This window comes from Ambystoma mexicanum, chromosome 12 (assembly GCF_040938575.1).
Source record: "Ambystoma mexicanum isolate Mex_15411 chromosome 12, UKY_AmexF1_1, whole genome shotgun sequence".
NCBI classification, from domain to species: Eukaryota; Metazoa; Chordata; class Amphibia; order Caudata; family Ambystomatidae; genus Ambystoma; species Ambystoma mexicanum.
This window is the reverse complement of record NC_090936.1, coordinates 466,993,055-467,013,827: the sequence shown is the minus strand read 5'-3', so window position 1 is coordinate 467,013,827 and position 20,773 is coordinate 466,993,055. Positions and strand designations below refer to the sequence as shown.

Genomic DNA, 20,773 nt, shown 5'->3' with positions numbered 1-20,773 from the left:
GTATGGGCATGCATGATGGGGGGGGATTTACCAGACCACGCAACCTAAAACATGTTTGTAAACTCAAGGGCCTGGCCTACATTCTGGCCAAAAGGAGAATAGCCATGGCATGGAAAGCAGCTCACAGACCCAGATTAGAGATATGGTGGAATGATCTCCTGAAATAGGCAGATGCCAAGACAATAGCATGGTATGAGGCAGCTAGCAGAAGGGGAGAAGACGAAGTAGGACCTCTAATAACATGGAGACAAATGGTAGCTACACTGTTGGGATCCTCCCTTGCCAAATCCAGTGAATATGACACGTCCGAGAACGGTGAAGGGGATTAGCCCCTAGAGAATGGAAATCTGCGGAACTGAGGTGGAAGCTCGAGTTAAAGTGGAGGGAAGGGGGAAGAGTAATAAATAACATGTAAATGAATGCTATGAAGCAAGTAATTGGAAATGTCACGTGTGTTGGTTAGGTTTTGTTTGTTGTAAAAATCAATAATCATTTTTTTTTTTTTAAAAGGTTCTATTAAATAAACTGCACACTTTGCTAGGAATACAAACATACAAAGGATATCCAACCCAAGTAAAGGAAGGTAGAGTATGCATACCTTGGGGTTGGGGTAAAGGGGCCCTAGGTGGCTGAAAATGGGAGTAGGCAGCAATGTTCAAGTTCAAAGTATTTGGGCCTCATAAGTATGGCGTTAAATAGTAATATTGGCAGTAAATGCGTCACCGCCAACTTTACCACTACGCCAAATTATGAGGTCGGGCCTGGAGTGGAGGACTTACCACCAGAACAATTCTAGAGGTAAATTCTCCCACTCATTGCCGATAAATCGCAGAATAATTCCTCCACAATAAGCCCCATTGAGTCCAGTGGAATAAAAAAACTAAAAAATGGGGATTTACACCACCACCTCCACTTGTAATCCAGCCGTAATCCCGCCAGGCCAATAGACGGTAACAGTAATTCAGTTGGGCGCGTTTCAGCTGATTTACCACCAGGATACCACCCAACTCGTAATGAGACCCATTATGTCTTTTAAAAAGAGGTCTTAAATGTCACTATGACCCTTACCACGAGGTCAGGGGGACAGAGAAACATTAGAGATAGCTTTCAATCTTGTTCTTAGAGCTCATTGTGAAAGGGGATTGTTGGAGCACTCCAAGGTTCATGTATTAACATTTTCAATTTCAATCTCTAGCGTTGTTTATCAAATGTTTAAGTTGCGGGGGAGGAAAAGTGGACCTGGCATAAGCCCACTAACACATATATGCAAACAAGAAAAGAGGATCCAAAAATGGGAACCCTCCCGTCCCCTGCACACTATTATTATCCCGTCAGACAGTTATCAATGCTTTAATTATTCAAAAAATGGTATCTATTACAGATTTCAACAATTATCAATGTAAACACCACACTGATTATTAATTTCATAAAAAGTAATGATTTAATGTGAACAAAAGTTGTTTTCCTTTGTACCAGATACAAAGTCCCAAATAAACGGCTTGTCTGAGCAATTCCAACATTGCATATGTAAAGTTCAAATTAAAAGGCTGACGCGTTTCGAGTTAGCCAACTCTTCTTCTAGAGCCAAAGTTGAACTGTAAGATGACAATATAGAAAAGCATTATGCCTAACAATCAGCAGTTAAAAGACTATTTTCTTGCAGAAGCATAATCAAGTTTAAAGAAACAAAGGTGAAGCACATTCGAGAAAGTATAGCATATTTAACAAACGTTAATGGGGTTGCTGGGGAGGGTACAATGGTTTGGAGGATTATATAGTATCAAGACTATTGCTGCATCAAGAATGCGGGATAATCCAAGAGATCACCTGTCTACGCTATGAATCTCTAATGTAGGTTAGTGTCCTACCCCTTAAGGTGCTATTAACTCACATAGTGATAATTAAGCTGGAGTCAATACAGAAACCCTGAGTCCTAATGTATTTTCCTATGTCCTAGTACTCAATTTACAATCTCACTTGTCTCGGTGTGTTGCTGTTAGCCTATGTCTAAACAGTCCTGGGCAATGTTTTACTATGTATAAGGCATACCTTAATGTGAGTGCCTGAAGACCTTCTTGTGGGAGTCTTCAAATCCTGTGTTTTAGGTGCTGTGCTCGTAAGACTGGATAGCTATCCTGTCTTGAAACGTGGAACCTCCTAGGAACAGAGCATTATTAAGTATCTCGAAAAAGAAAGTCTACATGTACAATGGACATTCACATGTCCTATGGGGTAAAAATAAAATGTCTCACCGGTTCCAAAAAAGGTGCAATCTTCTATTTCCAATAATACCTTTATTCAAGACTGCTCATGGCTGTGGCCTCCATCCCAGTTCCTAGGTCTCCCTAATGGCAGCAGATGCAGTGCACCCCTGATCTGTTAGAGATAATAATGATGTAGCTCACACTGTCTCTTAATGCATATAAAAAATCAGGATGTACTACGGAGTGCATCAAAACCTTTAGACAATATAGTAGTTATGTCTATAGCATGGGCTCTCCTCTGCTCCAGTGGGGAAGTTTGGAACAATTCCAGTGCGGCAAATGTCTTTCATAATTCTATTCCTTATGTCATCTTCCCATCTCAGGTGCTAGGTACAGCACAACTATTTAGTTGCAGTCTAAAAGAAACATTCATCCAATACATAGTCACTAAGTCTCCTAATCTCCTAAACAATCTCCTCTCCTAGTTCAGTATATAAGCCTCATGTGTTTTTACCTATGAAACTGAATGCCTCAGCTAGAGGATGCAGCGTCCGTGCTCCAATATCTCCTTCAGTCACGCTGAATAGATAATGCGCATGTTCTAATGTGTGGGAGCAGCGACCCTCGCGCGCTCCCTAGTGGGTTTCTATGTAGGCAAGGAAACCTCGCAGGCCGCCATTAAACAGCGTGTGTTTCTGTCCCCCATATGCGGAGTGTGAGTCATGAAAAGTAAAGAGGGACTGGACTTGTATGCTGTGATACTGTCACCAGCTCGTAACACGGACAGACTGAGTCTTCCCTGGCAGCCACCTTGTGTGTTCTCCTGAATATATTCATACTATTGCTCAATGCCTGTGTGCTTTAATCCAAAGCTAAAGTGCAGCTCATCCCTGAAGCAACAACAATCATGATTCTTACAGACATTCTACGCTTATAAATAAGGGAATGCTTATTCTACTTAAAGACCAATGTGTAGCAAGTAGGATGTGATAAGAGAATAATTATGAACAATGAATAATGAACAATGGCTAACGCTACATTGGTGTTAATCTTAAATGTGCCATTATATCTAGTGCATTCTGATGTTGACAATCAAAATACCACAAAAGTTTGAATTGGTGTTAGTCACCTATGCTTATGTGGCGGATGGTCCAATCAATTTATTGTAACAGGTGGGCCGGTGAACATTCTCCGGACTGATGCTAGTTTAACAGATGTTACACCTGTGTTTACAGTTACACATCATACACAGCATTCCCTGGTTCCTATATCATCAGTATAGTCATCTGGAGTTATTGTTTGGTACACACCCCATAGCACCTGTTTATGTGTCAGTATTAAAATCGTCATCAGATGAAAAATTTGAGGGAAAATTCTTCATTGAGCCCCTTCGGGTTCAAAGTGTCTAAGAGGTGTATCCAGAATGTCTCCCTGCGTGAGAGGATGGACTGGTAATCTCCACCTCTGTACGGTTTCTTGACAACTTCCAAGACTTGGAATTTGACCTGGGCTACTGTATGGTGGTTTCAGTGAAGAGTCTTGCAAGGGGAGATTTTGTGTTCCTGCATCTGATGTTCGATTTGTGTTCTGTGTTCCTGTCCTTCACTGATCTTGTATTCTGGCCCACATATAGTTTGCTACAAGGGCATTTGATCACGTAGACGACACCTGTTGAGATGCATGTGGCAAAATCTCTCAATTTCAACGTCTAGGGTGTAAGCATTACAACAATGTGACAAAAGGAGAAACCATTGCACATCCCCAAACGGGTAAGAAATTCTAAATGAGAGATTTTGCCACATGCATCTCAACAGGTGTCATCTACGTGATCAAATACCCTTGAGGCAAACTATATGTGGGCCAGACTGTAAGACCAGTAAAGGACAGGATCACTGAACACAAACCGAACATCAGATGCAGGAACACAAAATCTCCCCTAGCAAGAAACTTCACTGAAAACCACCATACAGTAGCCCAGGTCAAATTCCAAGTCTTAGAAGTTGTCAAGAAACCGTGCAGAGGTGGAGATTACCAGTCCATCCTCTCACGCAGGGAGAAATTCTGGATACACCTCTTAGACACTTTGAACCCGAAGGGGCTCAATGAATAATTTTCTCTAAAATGCTTCATCTGATGACGATTTTAATACTGACACATAGACAGTTGCTACGGGGTGTGTACCAAAAGATAACTCCAGATGAGTATACTGATGATATAGGAACCAGAGAATGCAGTGTATGATGTGTAACTCTAAACAAGGGTGGAACATCTGTTAAACTAGCGTCAGTCCTGAGAATGTTCACAGCCCCACCTGCTACAATAAATTGATTGGACCATCCACCACATACGCATAGATGACTAACACCAATTCAAACTTTTGTGGTATTTTGATTGTTGTCAACATCAGAATGCACTAGATATATTAGCACATTTAAGATTAACACCACTGTAGCGTTAGCCATTGTTCATAATTATTCTCTTATCACATCCTTCTTGCTACACATCGGTTTTTAAGTAGAATAAGCATCCCCTTAATTATAGGCGTAGAATGTCTGTAAGAATCATGATTGTTGTTGCATCAGGGATGAGCTGCACTTTAGCTTTGGATTAAAGCACACAGGCATTAAGCAATAGTGTGAATATATTCAGGAGCACACAAAAGATGGCGGCCAGGGAAGACTGTCTGTCCGTGTTACGAGCGGTTGACAGCATCACGGCATATAAGTCCCCCTTTATTTTTCATGACTCACACTCTGCATATAGGGGACAGAAACCCACGCCGTTTACTGGCGTCCTGCGAGGTTTCCTTGACTACATAGAAACCCACTAGGGAGCGTGCAAGGGTCGCGGCTCCCACACATTAGAACATGCGCATTATCTACTCAGCGCGACTGAAGGAGATATTGGAGCATGGACGCTGCATCCTCTAGCTGAGGCATTCAGTTTCATAGGTAAAAACATGTGAGGCTTATATACTGAACTAGGAGAGGAGACTGTTTCTAATTAGAAGTAGAGTAAGTGACTGTATTGGATGAATATTTCTTTTAGACTGCAACTACATAGTTGTGCTGTGCCTAGCACCTGCGATGGGAAGATGAGATGAGGAATAGAATTATGAAAGACGTTTGACGTACTGGAATTGTTCCAATCTTCCCCACTGGAGCAGAGGTGAGCCCACGCTATAGACATAACTACTATATTGTCTAAAGGTTTTGAAGCACTCTATAGTACATCCTGAATAATTATATACATTAAGAGACACTGTGCGCTACATCATTATTATCTCTCACAGATCACGGGCGCACTGCATCTGCTGCCACTAGGGAGACCTAGGAACTGGGATGGAGGCCACAGCGATGAGCATTCTTGAATAAAGGCATTCTTGGAAATAGAAGATTGCACATTTTTTAGAACCGGTGAAACCTTTTACTTTTACCCCAGAGGACACGTGAATGTCCATTGTACATGTAGACTTTCTTTTTCGAGATACTTAATAATGCTCTGGTACTAGGAGGTTCCACGTTTCAAGACAGGATAGCTATCCAGTCTTACGAGCACAGCACCTAAAACACAGGATTTGAAGACTCCCACAAGAAGGTCTTCAGGCACTCACATTAAGGTATGCCTTATACATAGCGAAACATTGCCGAGGACTGTTTGGACATAGGCTAACAGCAACACACCGAGACAAGTGAGATTAAAAATTGAGTACTAGGACATAGAAAAATACATTAGGACTCAGGGCTTCTGTATTGACTCCAGCTTAATTATCACTATGTGAGTTAAATGCACCTTAAAGGGTAGGACACTAACCCACATTAGAGATTCATAGCCTAGACAGGTGATCTCTTGGATTATCCTCCATTCTTGATGCAGCAATAGTCTTGCTACTATATAATCCTCCAAACCATTGCACCCTCCCCAGCAACCCCATTAACGTTTATGTTAAATATGCTATACTTTCTCGAATGTGCTTCACCTTTGTTTCTTTAAACTTGATTATGCTTCTGCAAGAAAATTGTCGTTTAACTGCTGATTGTTAGGCATAATGCTTATAGATTTATTTTCTATATTGTCATCTTACAATTCAACTTTGGCTCAAGAAGAAGAGTTGGTTAACTCGAAACGCGTCAGCTGTTTAATTTGAACTTTACATATGCAATGTTGGAATTGCTCACAGAAGCCGTTTATTGGGACTTTGTATCTGCATTACAAAGGAAAACAACTTTTGTTCACATTAAATCATTACTTTTTATGAAATCAATAATCAGTGTGGTGTTGACATTGATAATTGTTGAAATCTGTAATAGATACATTTTTTTTAAATAATTAAAGCATTGATAACCGTCTGATGACGGGATAATAGTGTGCAGGGGACGGGAGGTTTTCCCATTTTTGGATCCTCTTTTGTTCTTAGAGCTCGACAGCGTTGCTTGGGATTCTGAAGCTTTCGGAGGCAGTGATGAGAGATCAAGTTACTCAGCTGTCGATTGGCACCAACATGCAGTGCAGTTGAACAAGTGGCAAAGGCACTTGGCTCGAAGAAGCTTGGTACAGGCAGGCGTTGTCGGGTCAGTGTAGCTCACACATCATGTGTGGCAGTAACCAGAGCCCAGCGCTGTTCCTTTGTCCCTGGGTTGCTGCGAGACCCAGTCCAGCATCTCAAAGGATACAGTGAGTCCTGTTGTAAAAGGAACCAAGCCCGAGATAGGATGATACCCAAAACGCTACTTAACATGGGGGACTGTTAAGCCACCTGGATAAAGAGACAACACATGAGTTTTGGCAATCTTAACTGTATCTCTCCATAAACCACTAAATCAAATCAGATATAGGATTATATCTATTTGTGATCAAACACCCCCATGACTAGGGTAGGTACAACTGAAAACTGTTTGTTTACTTTCAGACAGATTCACATTTTTTTACAACCAAGAGGCCAATGCAAATGTTAGAACGGCTTTGATTCTATGCATGCCATTAGGAAATCGTTCCGTTGGAGGGCACCTTCTAGAAGTAGTCATAATTGGTCCCCAGACTGCTTCATCTTTTCTATCAGATGTGGCCCACACAAAAAGAAAAATCGGTTTTACACTTAAGTGAACAAATTGTTTGGAGCCCTTTTAAAAAGTCCCACCCCAGGGCTACCAGAGGTTCATTTATTTCCAGAAGACTGTTCATCCGGAATGTATATGTTACTCTGTTGCTGCCATGTTGCCAGACGGCATGGCAGTGGCATGTCTGTAGAAAGGGTCCAACACAGGACACATGCACACTATATTTATTACCATAGCGTTTACGAAAGCAAGGCCTGATTACAAGAGCTAACTCCCCGAGACAGATGGCATTCCAAAACAGTCACCTGCCTGTAGTCTCCAGATAATCGGCTTGCGAATGTGGCACTGAACGTGTTATTTTTCATTCATTCTACATCACAGCACCTCAATGACTTTTTAAAAAGAATTAAAGGTCGTATAGCTAGCTACCCATTTACCAGCATCACAAAGGAAAGTTTAGAAATAGCTGCTTGTTGACTTACTCAGCCCACATATGTTATGTTATGTTAAAGCTACTTATTTAGCGCACCATCGCCAATGGAATTGGACCCCAGGTGCTCTGGCGGATCTGTAAACAAGAAGGAGGACGGGTAGGGTTAGTCAGGAGGAGGGGAGTAGGAGAGTGGGAGAGGTGGTGTCCTGTTGGCAGCTTCAGCTCGGTATACACTGAGTGCTGGGCTTTGGTGCAAGTATCCTGCAGAACATTACATGAATAAACCTCCTTTGGTCATTCATCACCAATTCTCGATGTGAGCAAATGCCTGTGAAGCGGAGGAACCTTCTGGCACTGTGCCATCCATGTCACGGTTCAGCATCAAGTATAATGCACACAAGCTACGGCAACATATTGCAAACAGGACGTATTGCTGGTAATGTGCATTACAAATACAATTTCGAGGAAAGGGATGCAATCATTGCGCAGGCATTAATGGTGATTTACATACCCGTCTTCAACCAAGAGTCCTTAAGGAGCTGGGATATATTCAGCTGTGGGTAATAGGAGGCTGGGATAGCACGGTGGAGACAAAAAGGGATACACATTAATGTAAGAAAATGTTTTCGTCACAAAATAAACACATTCAAATTAAAACATGAAAATCATTTCTAATGCCATCTACGATAAAACCAGGTGCATCTGTGCTTCTAAGTCATTAGCATTATGGTGAAAAGTGCTCAACCAATCAGCAACATCTATTACACCAGAGAGATCTTGCTAATGCTTTGAGTGGTGGTAGATGACTGGATGTATCAGGCTACATGTTCTGTATTCGTAATTTAAGACGTATTGCTTTAAGCTTGAATTTAGCAACCACCACACGTTGGTCTATCTCTCACGCTTTTGTAAGAAAAAAGTTTAGTTTTTGAGTGCGTGTCAGGAATTTGAACCTCTGTTGCTCTGCATCGTCTTGGCTCCAAGACCGGCGCATTGGCCGTGCTATCCTCCGTTCACAAGCAACAAATTACTTTGTGGTGTTATCAGTATTATTGTTCAAAAGAATACGATAATAGGTGTGATTTTCCAGCTCTGTTAGAATCATTTTCACCCAGTTCCCAGGCACCAACTGACCCCCAGAGAACATTCACACAAACAACACTGTAAACATTCCCACACACCCACACCGGGATGCAACACTTGTTCAGAGGAGACTTGCCTAGCATTTCGGTGCTTAGACCAGACTGATAAGCAAATAGATATTCCTCCTCTATGAAGGGTGAAGTGGGCTAACACCTAGTTGTGGACTTATCGTTTCAAGGTACAGGGGCTCCCACACTTTTGTACATTTGTAAAGCTTAGGGTTATACCCTAAGTCATCAAAGGTTATCTAGACTTGCACCCTTTGCTCACTGTGCTTTATAGAGGATTAGCTTCACCTCACTGATGAGGCCCGTTTAGGCCGAAACACATGTCTGCGGTTGCTGATGGTGCTGTTGTTCAGGGGACATTTGCCTAGCATTTCGGTACTGGACTGTGAATTGATATATAGATATATGCAAATTGATATTTCTCCTCTGTGAAGGGTGCAATAAGCTAAAACGTAGTAGTAGATCCTCCTAAGTTGGATACATCCAACATAACATGTTATTTGTTCTCAGTACAGGGACTTGCACACTTTTGTAAATGCCCGAAATTGGACTCACACTCACTCATCTAGGGCCCACACGGGGACTAGAGCAGAAGGGTGACTGAGCACTTCTCCATATAGACTCACACAGATCAAGCACTCGAGGCTGTTGCTTATACACAAAAGCTCATACTTAAGCAGCACAAAATTAATTAAACATGAAATGGCAATTGACATATGAAACATACAGATCTCTCTAATATCTAAAACAAAGTAATTGGAAAGAACATACAGACCCAGATTACAAATTTGGTGGCAGTGGTAAAGCATCCGGTATTTTAGAATACCAGATGTTTTACTGCTCAGCCAAACGTCAATTTTTGTGAACAAAAAGTATATTCAGCATGCTTTTGTGTGGAAGTAAATTTCTCACTCAAAATCATTAAAGAAATATGCCAATTCCCACAAACAGTAATTACAGTTCCCCACTGAGCCCACTGAGACTTCACAAAAGGGAACAACAAGGGTTTACATGATTTGGAAGCATGCAGACCTTTCAGATTTTCACCACATGCAGTAACAGTAAGTTTGTTTGGCTTTGGCCATAGGTAATACAGCTGAACTCACAATCAGGACCACAGTGACAAACGTTTGGTGGAAAAGAATTAGATTTTAGTCCAAAAACACCACTTGCACCTGAGTTTGGGCGGTACTACAACCATTGCGGATCATTATATAAGTGTGACTAATTATGTTGAGTGTGCTCACGCCTCAAGTCTGAAAGCACCACTTAGCCAGTGAAACATAATGTGAAATGGATTTAGATCTTGAAACACCAGTCACACTGTACCGAGGGATTTTCAGAATCAGCACTGTGGATGGATTCTGAGAGGCTGCCCTGTTCTGGTAAACAGAGAAAGACACTAATGTCTAGTGTGAGGGGTCAGAAATATGAGGCAAACAACATTGTGGCGGTTCTTCAAAATATGCCATTTTATTAACTCAAATGCTTGGATAAATGTCTCGCTGTTCCTACCCTGACGAGGATTTTCCTACCCATCATAAACTAAAGAAAACACTCTACCAAAATGTTTATGCCAATCACACTTAAACATACAACAACTTAGCAAGGTAATATATGGCAGTTCAACAACAACCTATGTAACCGTCAAATTCACATAATAACCAATAGTTTTCCTTCTAGTATGGGTGAATTCCCCTTCCCCAGATGCAGGCAAGTTTTTGTTCAATGGTTTCAAATAAAAGTGAAGGATAATCCTGTCTTGTAACAAAGTTCCAATTCAGTTCTCTTTGTTCCAACTTGATAACAAAGTTCAAAAATGGTCTTCATCCAACAGTTCACAAGTATTCAAAAGAGTTTCCCCTTTCTACTTGCGACAAGGATCTTCAAATACTCCCTTTCATCAATATAGAATAGTTAATCAGTTCATTGGTTTCAACAAAAAAGGTCTTTGTCAGGATATTTCTGCATCAGTTCACAAAACCACTTGGTTGACAATATTAAATACTTCTGCATCAGTTCACACAACACTTGCTTTAGCGATAATAATTCATCAGGATGATTCTGTATTAATTCGCAAACCACTTTAGTGGTTTCTTTAACCTCTTCAAGATAAAGTCTTTGTCAAGATATGTCTGCATCAGTTCCCAAAACAACACTTATTTGAAAATATTAACTACTAAAGCAATTCATACAACATTTTATTCGGTGATAATAATGTGTTGGCATAATTCTAGATAAATCCCCAACACTGTAGTGGTTCTTCAACTTCTTCTTCAACTTAGATAAACACACCACAGTGCTTCAAATGACTTCCACCTGGTCCACTCACCTGCCAGGCCTACTACAACACAGTTCTCTGTTCTGGTGTACTTTCCTGCCAGGCCAGAATAAACTACTACCTGTAAGTACTTCTGTGGTAACGGTTAAGTTTAAACAGGTTAGCAATGTCTTTTGCTTCACAACATCAAGTATAGTAAACTCTTCAAGGCAAACAAGAACCACACTAGTGCTATTTGTTACACCTGTGTGTTGGCCACACTCGCTGCAGGTTATGTCCCTCTCCTTATGAATGCCTTCTCTCAGAAGGGCAAACAGACTGCCCCTCTTGATTCTCCCCTCTACCATCAACCAACTGCTGATAAGAATTCTGTTTCATCTTCATAATTATTGAGCTTTGGCAATGTGGGTTTAATCCATGTTCTTTTAGAACCTCCTTTTCACGTGGGCAACAGTTTTTACCATTGTTCACGTCCTCAACTGCCTTCTTCTGGTTTGGGCAATTTTGGTTCTTTCGTAATTGCCTAGGTATGCTTTTCTTTTGGCTTGGACAGTGATGGTTTGTCTTTGCTTCTATGGATATTGTCCCCTCTTGATGTTCACTTTTATTAGGCCCCACAATGTCACAATCACACTCCTCTGGTATAATAATGAAGTTCTTATTCTGCCCTCTGCGCCTTTTTACATCAGCTTGGTTCACAACAGCAAAATTTATCTGCTCGCATTAGTTCGGTATTCAAATGTCTTCTTCCTCTGCAATGCTACTTTGTTTATCTCATTTATAAAACTACGATCCCTGGATTGGGCCAGCGGGCGGTTACGGAGCGCTCCGGGGCAACAATGTAACCGTGAACTCACTGGCTCTGGCGCGCACATCCGCTCGCCCCGCTGCCTCCAGGTCTGCTGCTTCGATTTCCCTGTGCGGCCCTGGAACCGCATCTTTGCAACTTCCCACGGCCCACTTATGTCAATGTTTGAGCTCTTCTGACTTCTGCAGCTACTCAGAGCTCGGCTCGTCCGCCACCAATGCTCATCTGACAGTGGGAAATGCTGCAAAAAGGTACACCCTCCGCTGCGTGACCTCTGCAGCTGCAAACTTGAGCCTGAGAGACAGAGGGTCTCAGAGAGGACCGGCATTCCAATTACACACCGTTGTGGTCACAGTGTCTCTGCTCATGTCTGCTTTCTGCTGCCACGCGGAGTTGGAAAAACTACTCCATCTTCTATTACTGCGCTCTCCTCTGGCCTGCACCTGAGGGGGCTTTTTATGCCTCCTAGTCCTCCTCAGGGGTGGGTCATTTTCCTTAATTGACTGCAACTTGCAGTCACGTGCCTCTGCAGCACACAGGGCACTCTTAATAATACAAGTTAGGCAGAAAGTATAAGCATATTTTTTTTTAATTGAGCACTTAGACAAACTCTTAGCAAAGGAAAACCACAGGCAAGTAAAACTAAAACATTCACTACTGGTATATACACATTTTCTTGAGAGTGCTCTGCCAAGAACACCAACACTTCACTTTTATAATACAGTTAAAGCAGTTTTGGAACACTGTAGGGGAGTGAGTGAATACAAGAACTAGCTAAATGACCATCAGTTAGATAACTAATATGTTGTTTAAGAGTATAAATAAGGGTTGGCAAAGCCAAAAGGCGGTTTATAAGTGTCTCAAAGTTAGATAACAATTGAAGAAAAGGTTGTAGCAGGCCCTCTCCCAATCCAACTACCCTAATGGAAGCACAGGGGAGGATACTTGACCAGAACACTACCATTGATGGTCAGCCAAGGGAGTGGAAGAGTAAGAACTTTACACCTGTTAAACCATATCGAGGTAGAGGGGAGCAGAATAGGTAAGTCTACATGTTTACTCACCTTCTGTATTCTGTTTCACTCTAGGAGTTCCTGAAATAACTGGGCCCCCTTTTCACATACATTGGTTTTGTTGAAGAAGTCCAGGGGTCTCGGGTGAAAAGGTCACTTTCGACATTGGGTCTTTGCGTCTGGCTAGTGTGCGATTCCATGCTCCGATGGGTCAGTTCTAGACACCTCCACTGGACTGAAAAAAAAGGACCACCACTCTGGCAACAACCTCAGGGAACTCCCAAGACATGAAACAGGTGGTGATTAGCAATGAGCACTCAGAAGAAATGGAGGAAGTCGACCCTCATGCATGGCACCTCTGCATGGTGAAAAGCTACAACCTCTCAGAAATGCTTCTGGTTCATAAACTGATGATCTACAGAGTCCAAAGGCTCTACTCGGGATGACTACCAATGTAGCGTAGTACCCCAGTTTGGAGCTGGTCAACCCAGAGGATGGTTCCAGGACACCATCAAATGCTTTCTAGGGCAGGTGCCTCAAGCAGTGGTCTAGACTGTGGTTTCTGCAGGTCCAGCGGTCCAAGCATCGATGGAAGTCTTCAGGAGATCAGCAAAGGAGTAGGGCTTTGCTCAGATGGATGAAGAAAGTGCTGCTGTCTGGCATGGAATTACTAGTTCTAGGTCTTCAGCAGGATGCTCCTATTCATTGGGGTCTTGGCTCCAATGACAATCTGACCAATGGCTGCATGAGTTCCCATTTTATCCAGGATCCGAGCTGAAATCAACCCCAAGCCCACCAATGGTAAGGAACCTTCCCATCAAAACTGGCAGAGGCTGTGCAATCCTGGACAGCCTCTGTCCAACACATCTGCCCAGCAACAGACACTTTGGCATGAATGTAGACTGCGACCAGACAGTCCCAGCGCCCACATCCGGTCACATATACAGACCACCACTTTGCTGAGGAAAACTGGAGCATATTATATTTGAAAAATCCATCCGTGGGAGGGTACAAAGAAGGCCAAAGTAGGAGATGGCCAAAAGACAGGCGAAAATCTCCCTGCACGGCCATTTTAGAATAAACGGTTCTCTATGTGGCATTAAGCAGTAAAACGCAGAAGGGCACTAGACAACCAAAACGAAAACCGTAGAAAGGTATCTGCTGTCACCAGGCCATCCAAGACACATGTTTGTCACCAAAACGTTACAAATAAAGCTTCAAGGACACAAAGTGTCTCTACCGCACTTCACAGAACGTGATGTGTGCAGGGGAAAAACAAACAGATAATGTTACAATGGAGAACATAGTTCCTCTGCCATCATGATCATAGGGACTGATCAATACCCACATAACAGATGAGCTTATCAAAGTCAGTGAAGTAAAAATACGTTACTGGCCTCCCAAAGTCATAACAGGTTCAAAACAATAGCAACATGTTGGGAGTCCCATTGATGTCTACGGAGGGAAAGTAGCAAAAAGAACAGATTTCCTAACACATCTAGAAAAAATCAGTACTGAAATTTCATTGTTTTCCTTTGCAAAACATAATTCAGTTAAAGAAACTTGGGTGGTATGGAATTATATTGTTATATAAAATAATACTCACCTGACCAATATGCAGCATTTAACTGAAATATGACACTAAGGAAAATCACTCTTGCAACTTGTAGACACCCTAATGGCTTGTAGAATAGAATTACAGTTTCTTATCCAAGACACCATTCACACCCGGCCTAGATCAGTGTAAGAGGCAATTGGCAGGGATATCAGAAGAGACATTTCCAGTTCCGTGCACCTCTCTTTTCTACAGCAGGATGGCCACAGCATTTGGCGATAAACCATGGCCTTACAATCAGAGGGTTCCTGAGATAAAATGTGCACCAATTCGTCACAGGGTCACTGTGGTATGCATTATGAAGAACACGTTCCTGGCTAGACACCATGCTATTTCCAGGGATGGAAGGACCAAGTCAACTGCAGCTATCCCAGATGCTCCTCAATCACAGTCTATGCAGCGATTTACTGCCCACCAAAGCGCAAACAACGTCAACTTAAAAGTACATATGTCAATCCTCTGAACTGCTTCATAGTTCATTAAGAGGACTGTGGCATGGATGCCATGATGCAGGCTATGCTCCAAGTGAGGGACCTTAAACGAGAAGGATACTCCCTCCAATAGTGACTGGCTTTGGGACATTCTCCCGTACTGTCCACTCCCCTAAATAAAATGAAGAATTCACTTGGGGATTGGGCAGAACCTCATTTGCACAAGCCTGTCTTCACTCCTGTTGCACCATGATATGCTGCGTGTAGGAGGCGTAGCTGCGGTAGAGTGAAGAGACGTGTTCTGAGGAAATGATCATGCTCAGTAACTTTGAAGCCATGCAAGGGGTTAGCATGTGGGCCCTTCAAATGATACAGGTTTGCGAGCGCATGCTTTCAACTTGAAGGATGCATCCTGCATCATAGTCCAGCGCATGGACATGCCAAAAATGATATGACCAGTAGTGTGGTATGGTATGGTTTCCCCATGATGAACCTGACAGTTTCCAGGGGAAGGGTCAAAAGAGTTTCCTAATCGGAACTCAAAAGAATAGGTATTTTAGAGGCAATTAACTTTGCATCACATGTCAGAATCATCAGTGTTGTATAAATATTAAAATCAAAGGCATGAGCCAAATTATCTGTTTTGTTTGCTTATATATCTGTCCATGATCATAAAATACCAAATTAAAAACACAGACTCCACTAATCGAACACTGGAACTATTGTACAAACTATTTGTCACATGGCTCTTCTCTTGCTAGACCTTTCATAACATCTCTGAAAAAGAGATGCATTTTATTTCTAAGACACGCACACATGTGGGAGAGCTGCGGCGGTGCCAAGTTCATTGGTGCTTCCTATCTCCAGTTGAGCTGTTACTTCAAGCCTGGGAGAAGGTACAGCCATTTACCAGGAGTCAATGGAATGCTCACATAGACAGGTTGACCTACAGTTGCAGAGTTGTTGCCGCTGAACATTGATATTTGATGGGTAGCATCTTTAAGCATCTTGCTCTGTGTGTGAAGTATGTCCCTCTCTGCTGGGGATGGTGACTGAGCAAAGGTTCAGTTGACAGGCAGCTCTAACAATTAGTTACTACTCATTGGTTTGTGATTCCAAACAAGTATGTGGTTACAATTCCAAGGTTGCGGTTTCAATTTAGAACAGTAGCAAAACATACAGTCCACATCTTTTGTGATACAGTGGCTCCTATTCAGGATTGTACTTTTTTCGTCAGGGTAAATCCAGGTGGATAGCTAACCCAAACCTGAAGTCATATTCAGGGATGTTTGCTTGTGCTGGAATCCAACGACTGGGAATCTTTTTTTCAGATCTGATGGTTGAGGTAGGTCACCTGGGTTAGCAGCATCTTTTTGTAGCTTTGGTTTAAACACAGGGCAGGTTCTCCACAATTCGCATTCCTGTTGAGAATTTGGGCAGACTGGTTTTGCAGAAACTAGTTAGGCACTGCTGAAATTGGATCCCTCTGCAAGAGCTGTATGAGGCAGGGCGTAAGAAGGAAGCATGTAGGCACATCCAAGTGTGTGGGGGAAACCTATAGCAAGTTACCTAAGGGCTTGCAAAAACATGGGGATATTCTTAACTTAGCACTCTGTCATCCATCCAAGCTTAGCCCATTGTTTTTTCTGGGTGTCCCCACAAGGGTTCAGTTTGGGCTAACCCCAGCCAGTCTCTCTCGTGGGTGGCCCTCCTGGGGAAAACCATGACATTGGTTACTGGTATAATGAGGATGGGACACCTCACAGCACTAACAGAGGGGTGGGCTCTCCAGAAGGAGAAGGCGCTTTGTCATATACATATCATGGACCCTTGCCTTACTGTACAAATCCTCATCAGTGAAATGTATGGAAGGAAGCAAGCCCTCACCCTCCACGGGGACAGAACCCATCTCTAGTTGTCAAAATAGGGACTCTCACCAAGGACGGCCTACTCTACCCACCTCCCAGAACAATTCTGCCGGGCGGTTGCTGGGTAAATGACATTCTGATCAGAAACAGAAACTCTTGTTGAACACGGGTTTCCATTAACTTCTATGGGAATCCTGACCCTTCTTTTGGTACAGGGTCCTGTAAGCAGAGCAAATGTGTACCCACTTTGCATTGCTAGCAATTCCCAGAGCAGGGGTTACACACATGGTAGTCCACATAGAAAAAATGCCAATGGTCTGGTGATAATAAAATCTATCCATATTTTGTTCATTTTTAACAATTTATGTGGTGGGTAGTTGTGCGATTTTTCTTCGCTTCAATGACACTTACGCTCCGCGAGCTGCTGCACTGGAAATCCCAGGTAGAAACTGAACTCCACAGTGCTCAGGTTTCGTAGCAAGTTGCTGACATCAGATCCATTAAGAAAGTCAACACCATCTCTTACAGCAAACACAATGTTCACAGGGCCTTTCCGCAGCACTGTGCGAGTAGGGCCCACTGTCACGTTCAGGATCTGAAAAAGTGAAGAAAGGAATTGGAAATAAAACAACAGTGAAAAATTAAAACAATGACAGCACCCAGAAGACAAGAGGAGAGTCAATTTAAGTCAAGTGTATGAGTGGAGACTATGAGCAACAGAGCGCTAATGCACATTCAGAAGTGAATTGATACAATAGGATGAAAAAAGACAGACACGACTGGAGAATACGGGGAGCAGACCTTCCATTGGTAAAAGGAATAGGGCAACAAACAGAACTGAACAAAGGAGACAAACTTGCAAAGAACAAGTGACAAAATGAGAATGGGAAGCCATAAAATGCACAGCAATCGAGGCAGAAAAGGGAGAAGTGCACAGCGGCTGAAAAGGGAAAAAAGTGCTTTCTTTTCAGAGGGAAAAGGGGGAATGTGACAGAGGAAAACTGTGCCAGACTTATCAAAAGATTGTACCCATTGTGTTTCCAGTTAAAAAAATATTAATATCTGTTAACAAATGTCAGGATGGCAAGAGGCGGAAATTTGAAGTGTAACAATAACAATACCAAAACGAGACATATTGAGAGCAGAGTATATGTGGTCCACTGTCATATACTCTGCTCTCAATATGACCTTGGGGTGATTCAGAGAGAAGGTGTGGGATGAGTAGTGGTGAGCAAGGTTTTAGAGCTTTTCACCAACGGTGAAGTGCAAAACATACAAACCAATATTTCTTAATAGTGATAGCAACGTTAGACAACAGCTCGCAAGATGCTGCAAAATGCAGCAAACCAATGTGGTATGTGGAACCGAAGCATGCAAAGCGTCTATCCAAACCCAGGTACTTGCACTCCCCTATTTAACTGGTCCCAATGGCCAACTGACAAGTCCAACATGTTTACCTCAACCAGTAATATAATAGCAGCGGTCTATGCGCGAGGGCCTGTCTGCATGTGAGATTACAAAGAAAAATATTTTCAGGGGATCATTTGCAGCTTATATGAAGCAGCATCGAGTGACTGGGTTCCCCAGTACTTGCAGGTCAAAAGAAGCGATGTGCCTCAAAGAAATATCCCAACAGTGATGTTTATAGAAGACACAAGGATTAACTCATGTGGCTACTATACATATCAGAGAAATCGTCATATGCCTTTAGAAGGCGACTGATGCTGCCTTAATTCTAGTGGAATGCACGTGTAGTCTCTCAGTCTCAGAAAGGCTATGGTAATGCATGTCGCAATGCACAATCCATCTGGAAATGGTAGCCATAGCTGCCTTAAGTGCAGGTTAGACAGCACCAGGAGCAAGTAAAAGGCTGTCTGACTTGCAGACACCTTGTGCCCTGTCCAAATAAAGTCCTGACCACATCAAATTCTGCTGTTGAATGATGTGGCACCCGCTGAAAAAAATTAAGATGGTCGTTAAAACCACTTGTTCAGCGTGGACGCACAAAGTTCTGAGTAGAATAAATCCTGCAACTTGATCATCATGCATGCAGAAGCAACCTCAACTAGCAATAGAGTCTTCCAGAAGAGGAGGTTAAGATCACTGGAAGCCATAAGCTCAGAACATTACCACAGTAAGCACTCTTAAAACAGAGTAGAAATCGCACAAATTATGATGGCTTCTGACAATCTGCTAACAGGTATAGCAGACCATCAAAGTAATGAAAATGGTTTCAATCTGCAGAGAGAAGAAGAGGCTCACTCGTGCTGAAATAGACTATTCCAGCAAAAGATAGTATTTACAGGAGTTACATTTGATGCATGTGCTAGGCAAAGGAGACTTAACTACCTGACATTGTAAATTGATGCTGTCAGAGGGTTGATACCTTTATCCAGAGCCCAATGACATAAGCGCATTCACTTGCATTTCTATCATTTTGGAATTGAATCCTTCCTAGTCACACAACTGAAAGTCGGGCCCAGAAAGTTCATCTTGAGCATAACATAACACTTCAGACACTAGCCTCTCAACCTGAGACTGCTGAGGCGAGGTGTAGGATCAAACCTTTATCGTGACCCTGGCAAAGTCAGTCCTTCCCCAGAGGTGGAAGGTTGCAATTGTGAGGGCCCCAATCCTGGTTCCCTCTCATGGTGCCAGTTTGCTTGCATACAGTGCCATCGTCAATCATCTCATACCTTTCTCGCATGATGCTGGCCAGGCTTTCTCTATTTCTTTGAGAAAAATACATACCCCAGCATCACCAGCAAGAGAGAATCCAGCGAGAAACTAAACTGGATCCCCACCGAATGGGCGGAGACCTGCAAGCCCCAACAAGCGATTTGCGGAAAAGAGTCTGCTGTGCGGTACACAGTCACAATCAACAACGGAGACCAGAGCATGCACGGAATGCTCCAAAGACATAACACTCACCTGACAGAGACACGGAATGGCTCCCCAACCAAACTAACAGGCTGACAGGTGTATGAGGCCCTCACACGAATTGGCACTTGTATGGCATTACTCACGATGGCGAGACGGCACAGCAAAACACCAGCAGACCCAACCACAAGAAAGGGGGGGACTTAGACTCCCTTTTATGTATTTTGATGATTGTACCACCTCCTGTAAGTGGAGAAGAGGGCAAGATTGGCCTGACAAATCAGTTGAGAAGGATAGCCAATGAGGGAGGAAAGGGGTAGGAAAGCATATGCAGAGGCAGACAAGGCTAAGTAAGGACAGAACAGAGATGTGGAGGAGGATTATTCAGGCTGTATTGAAGGCGAGGCATTGAGTGGTGAGAGGAAGTGGTACTGGAAGGGAATGAGCATGTGTTTGAGTGGCGTGGTAGGAGTGAGTGAGAAGGTGATTGGGAGAGTAAAAGGGGTGAATGGGAGAGAAGGTGTGGGAGGAGTAGTGGTGTGGAGAAGGAGTAGTGGTGTGGAGAGGGGGAGTAGTGGTGTAGAGAGGAGGATTATAAGTGGTGTGGAAAGGGGAGAGTTAAAGTATTTTGGAGAGGGGAGTAGTATTGTGGAGCAGGGATAGTGGTGAGTAAGATTTCAGGGAGGTAGTAAGCAGATAAAGGACCATCGGAGGGACAGCAGAGAGCATGAGGGAGAGAAGAGAAACTGGGTGCAGTAGGCAGGAGGCGACAAGGGTGATTTGTAGAGAGTGTTAGGGAGGTCAATATCAGAGCATGGAAGGACCAGAGAGGGTCAAGATCTGAGTGTCTGGAAGTCACAACCCTTACGTCATTCCTTTGGGGGAAGTCCTTGGCCATCTGTGACAAAAGTCCCTGTCTGACAAAAGTAGCGGATCAGAGTACCAGAACTGGAGTGGCTAATTCAGAACAAGCAGAAGTATTGTTGAGTCATGCGGCACCTGAGCTGATAGAGAAGTATTCGAACTAACAGC

The 20,773-nt window shown here is 43.0% G+C and overlaps 1 protein-coding gene across 2 annotated transcripts in view; it reads right to left on the bottom strand.

The window, feature by feature from the left end:
- KIAA1549 (KIAA1549 ortholog) overlaps positions 1-20,773 on the bottom strand; it is a 644,398-nt gene that overhangs the window by 355,358 nt on the left and 268,267 nt on the right. For both annotated transcript variants that reach the window (XM_069628735.1, XM_069628736.1), the window contains 2 exons: positions 17,273-17,456; positions 8,206-8,265 (listed from right to left, as the gene is read on the bottom strand). In XM_069628735.1, coding sequence (XP_069484836.1) covers positions 8,206-8,265; positions 17,273-17,456 — 244 coding nt within the window. The remainder of the gene's footprint in view (positions 1-8,205; positions 8,266-17,272; positions 17,457-20,773) is intronic.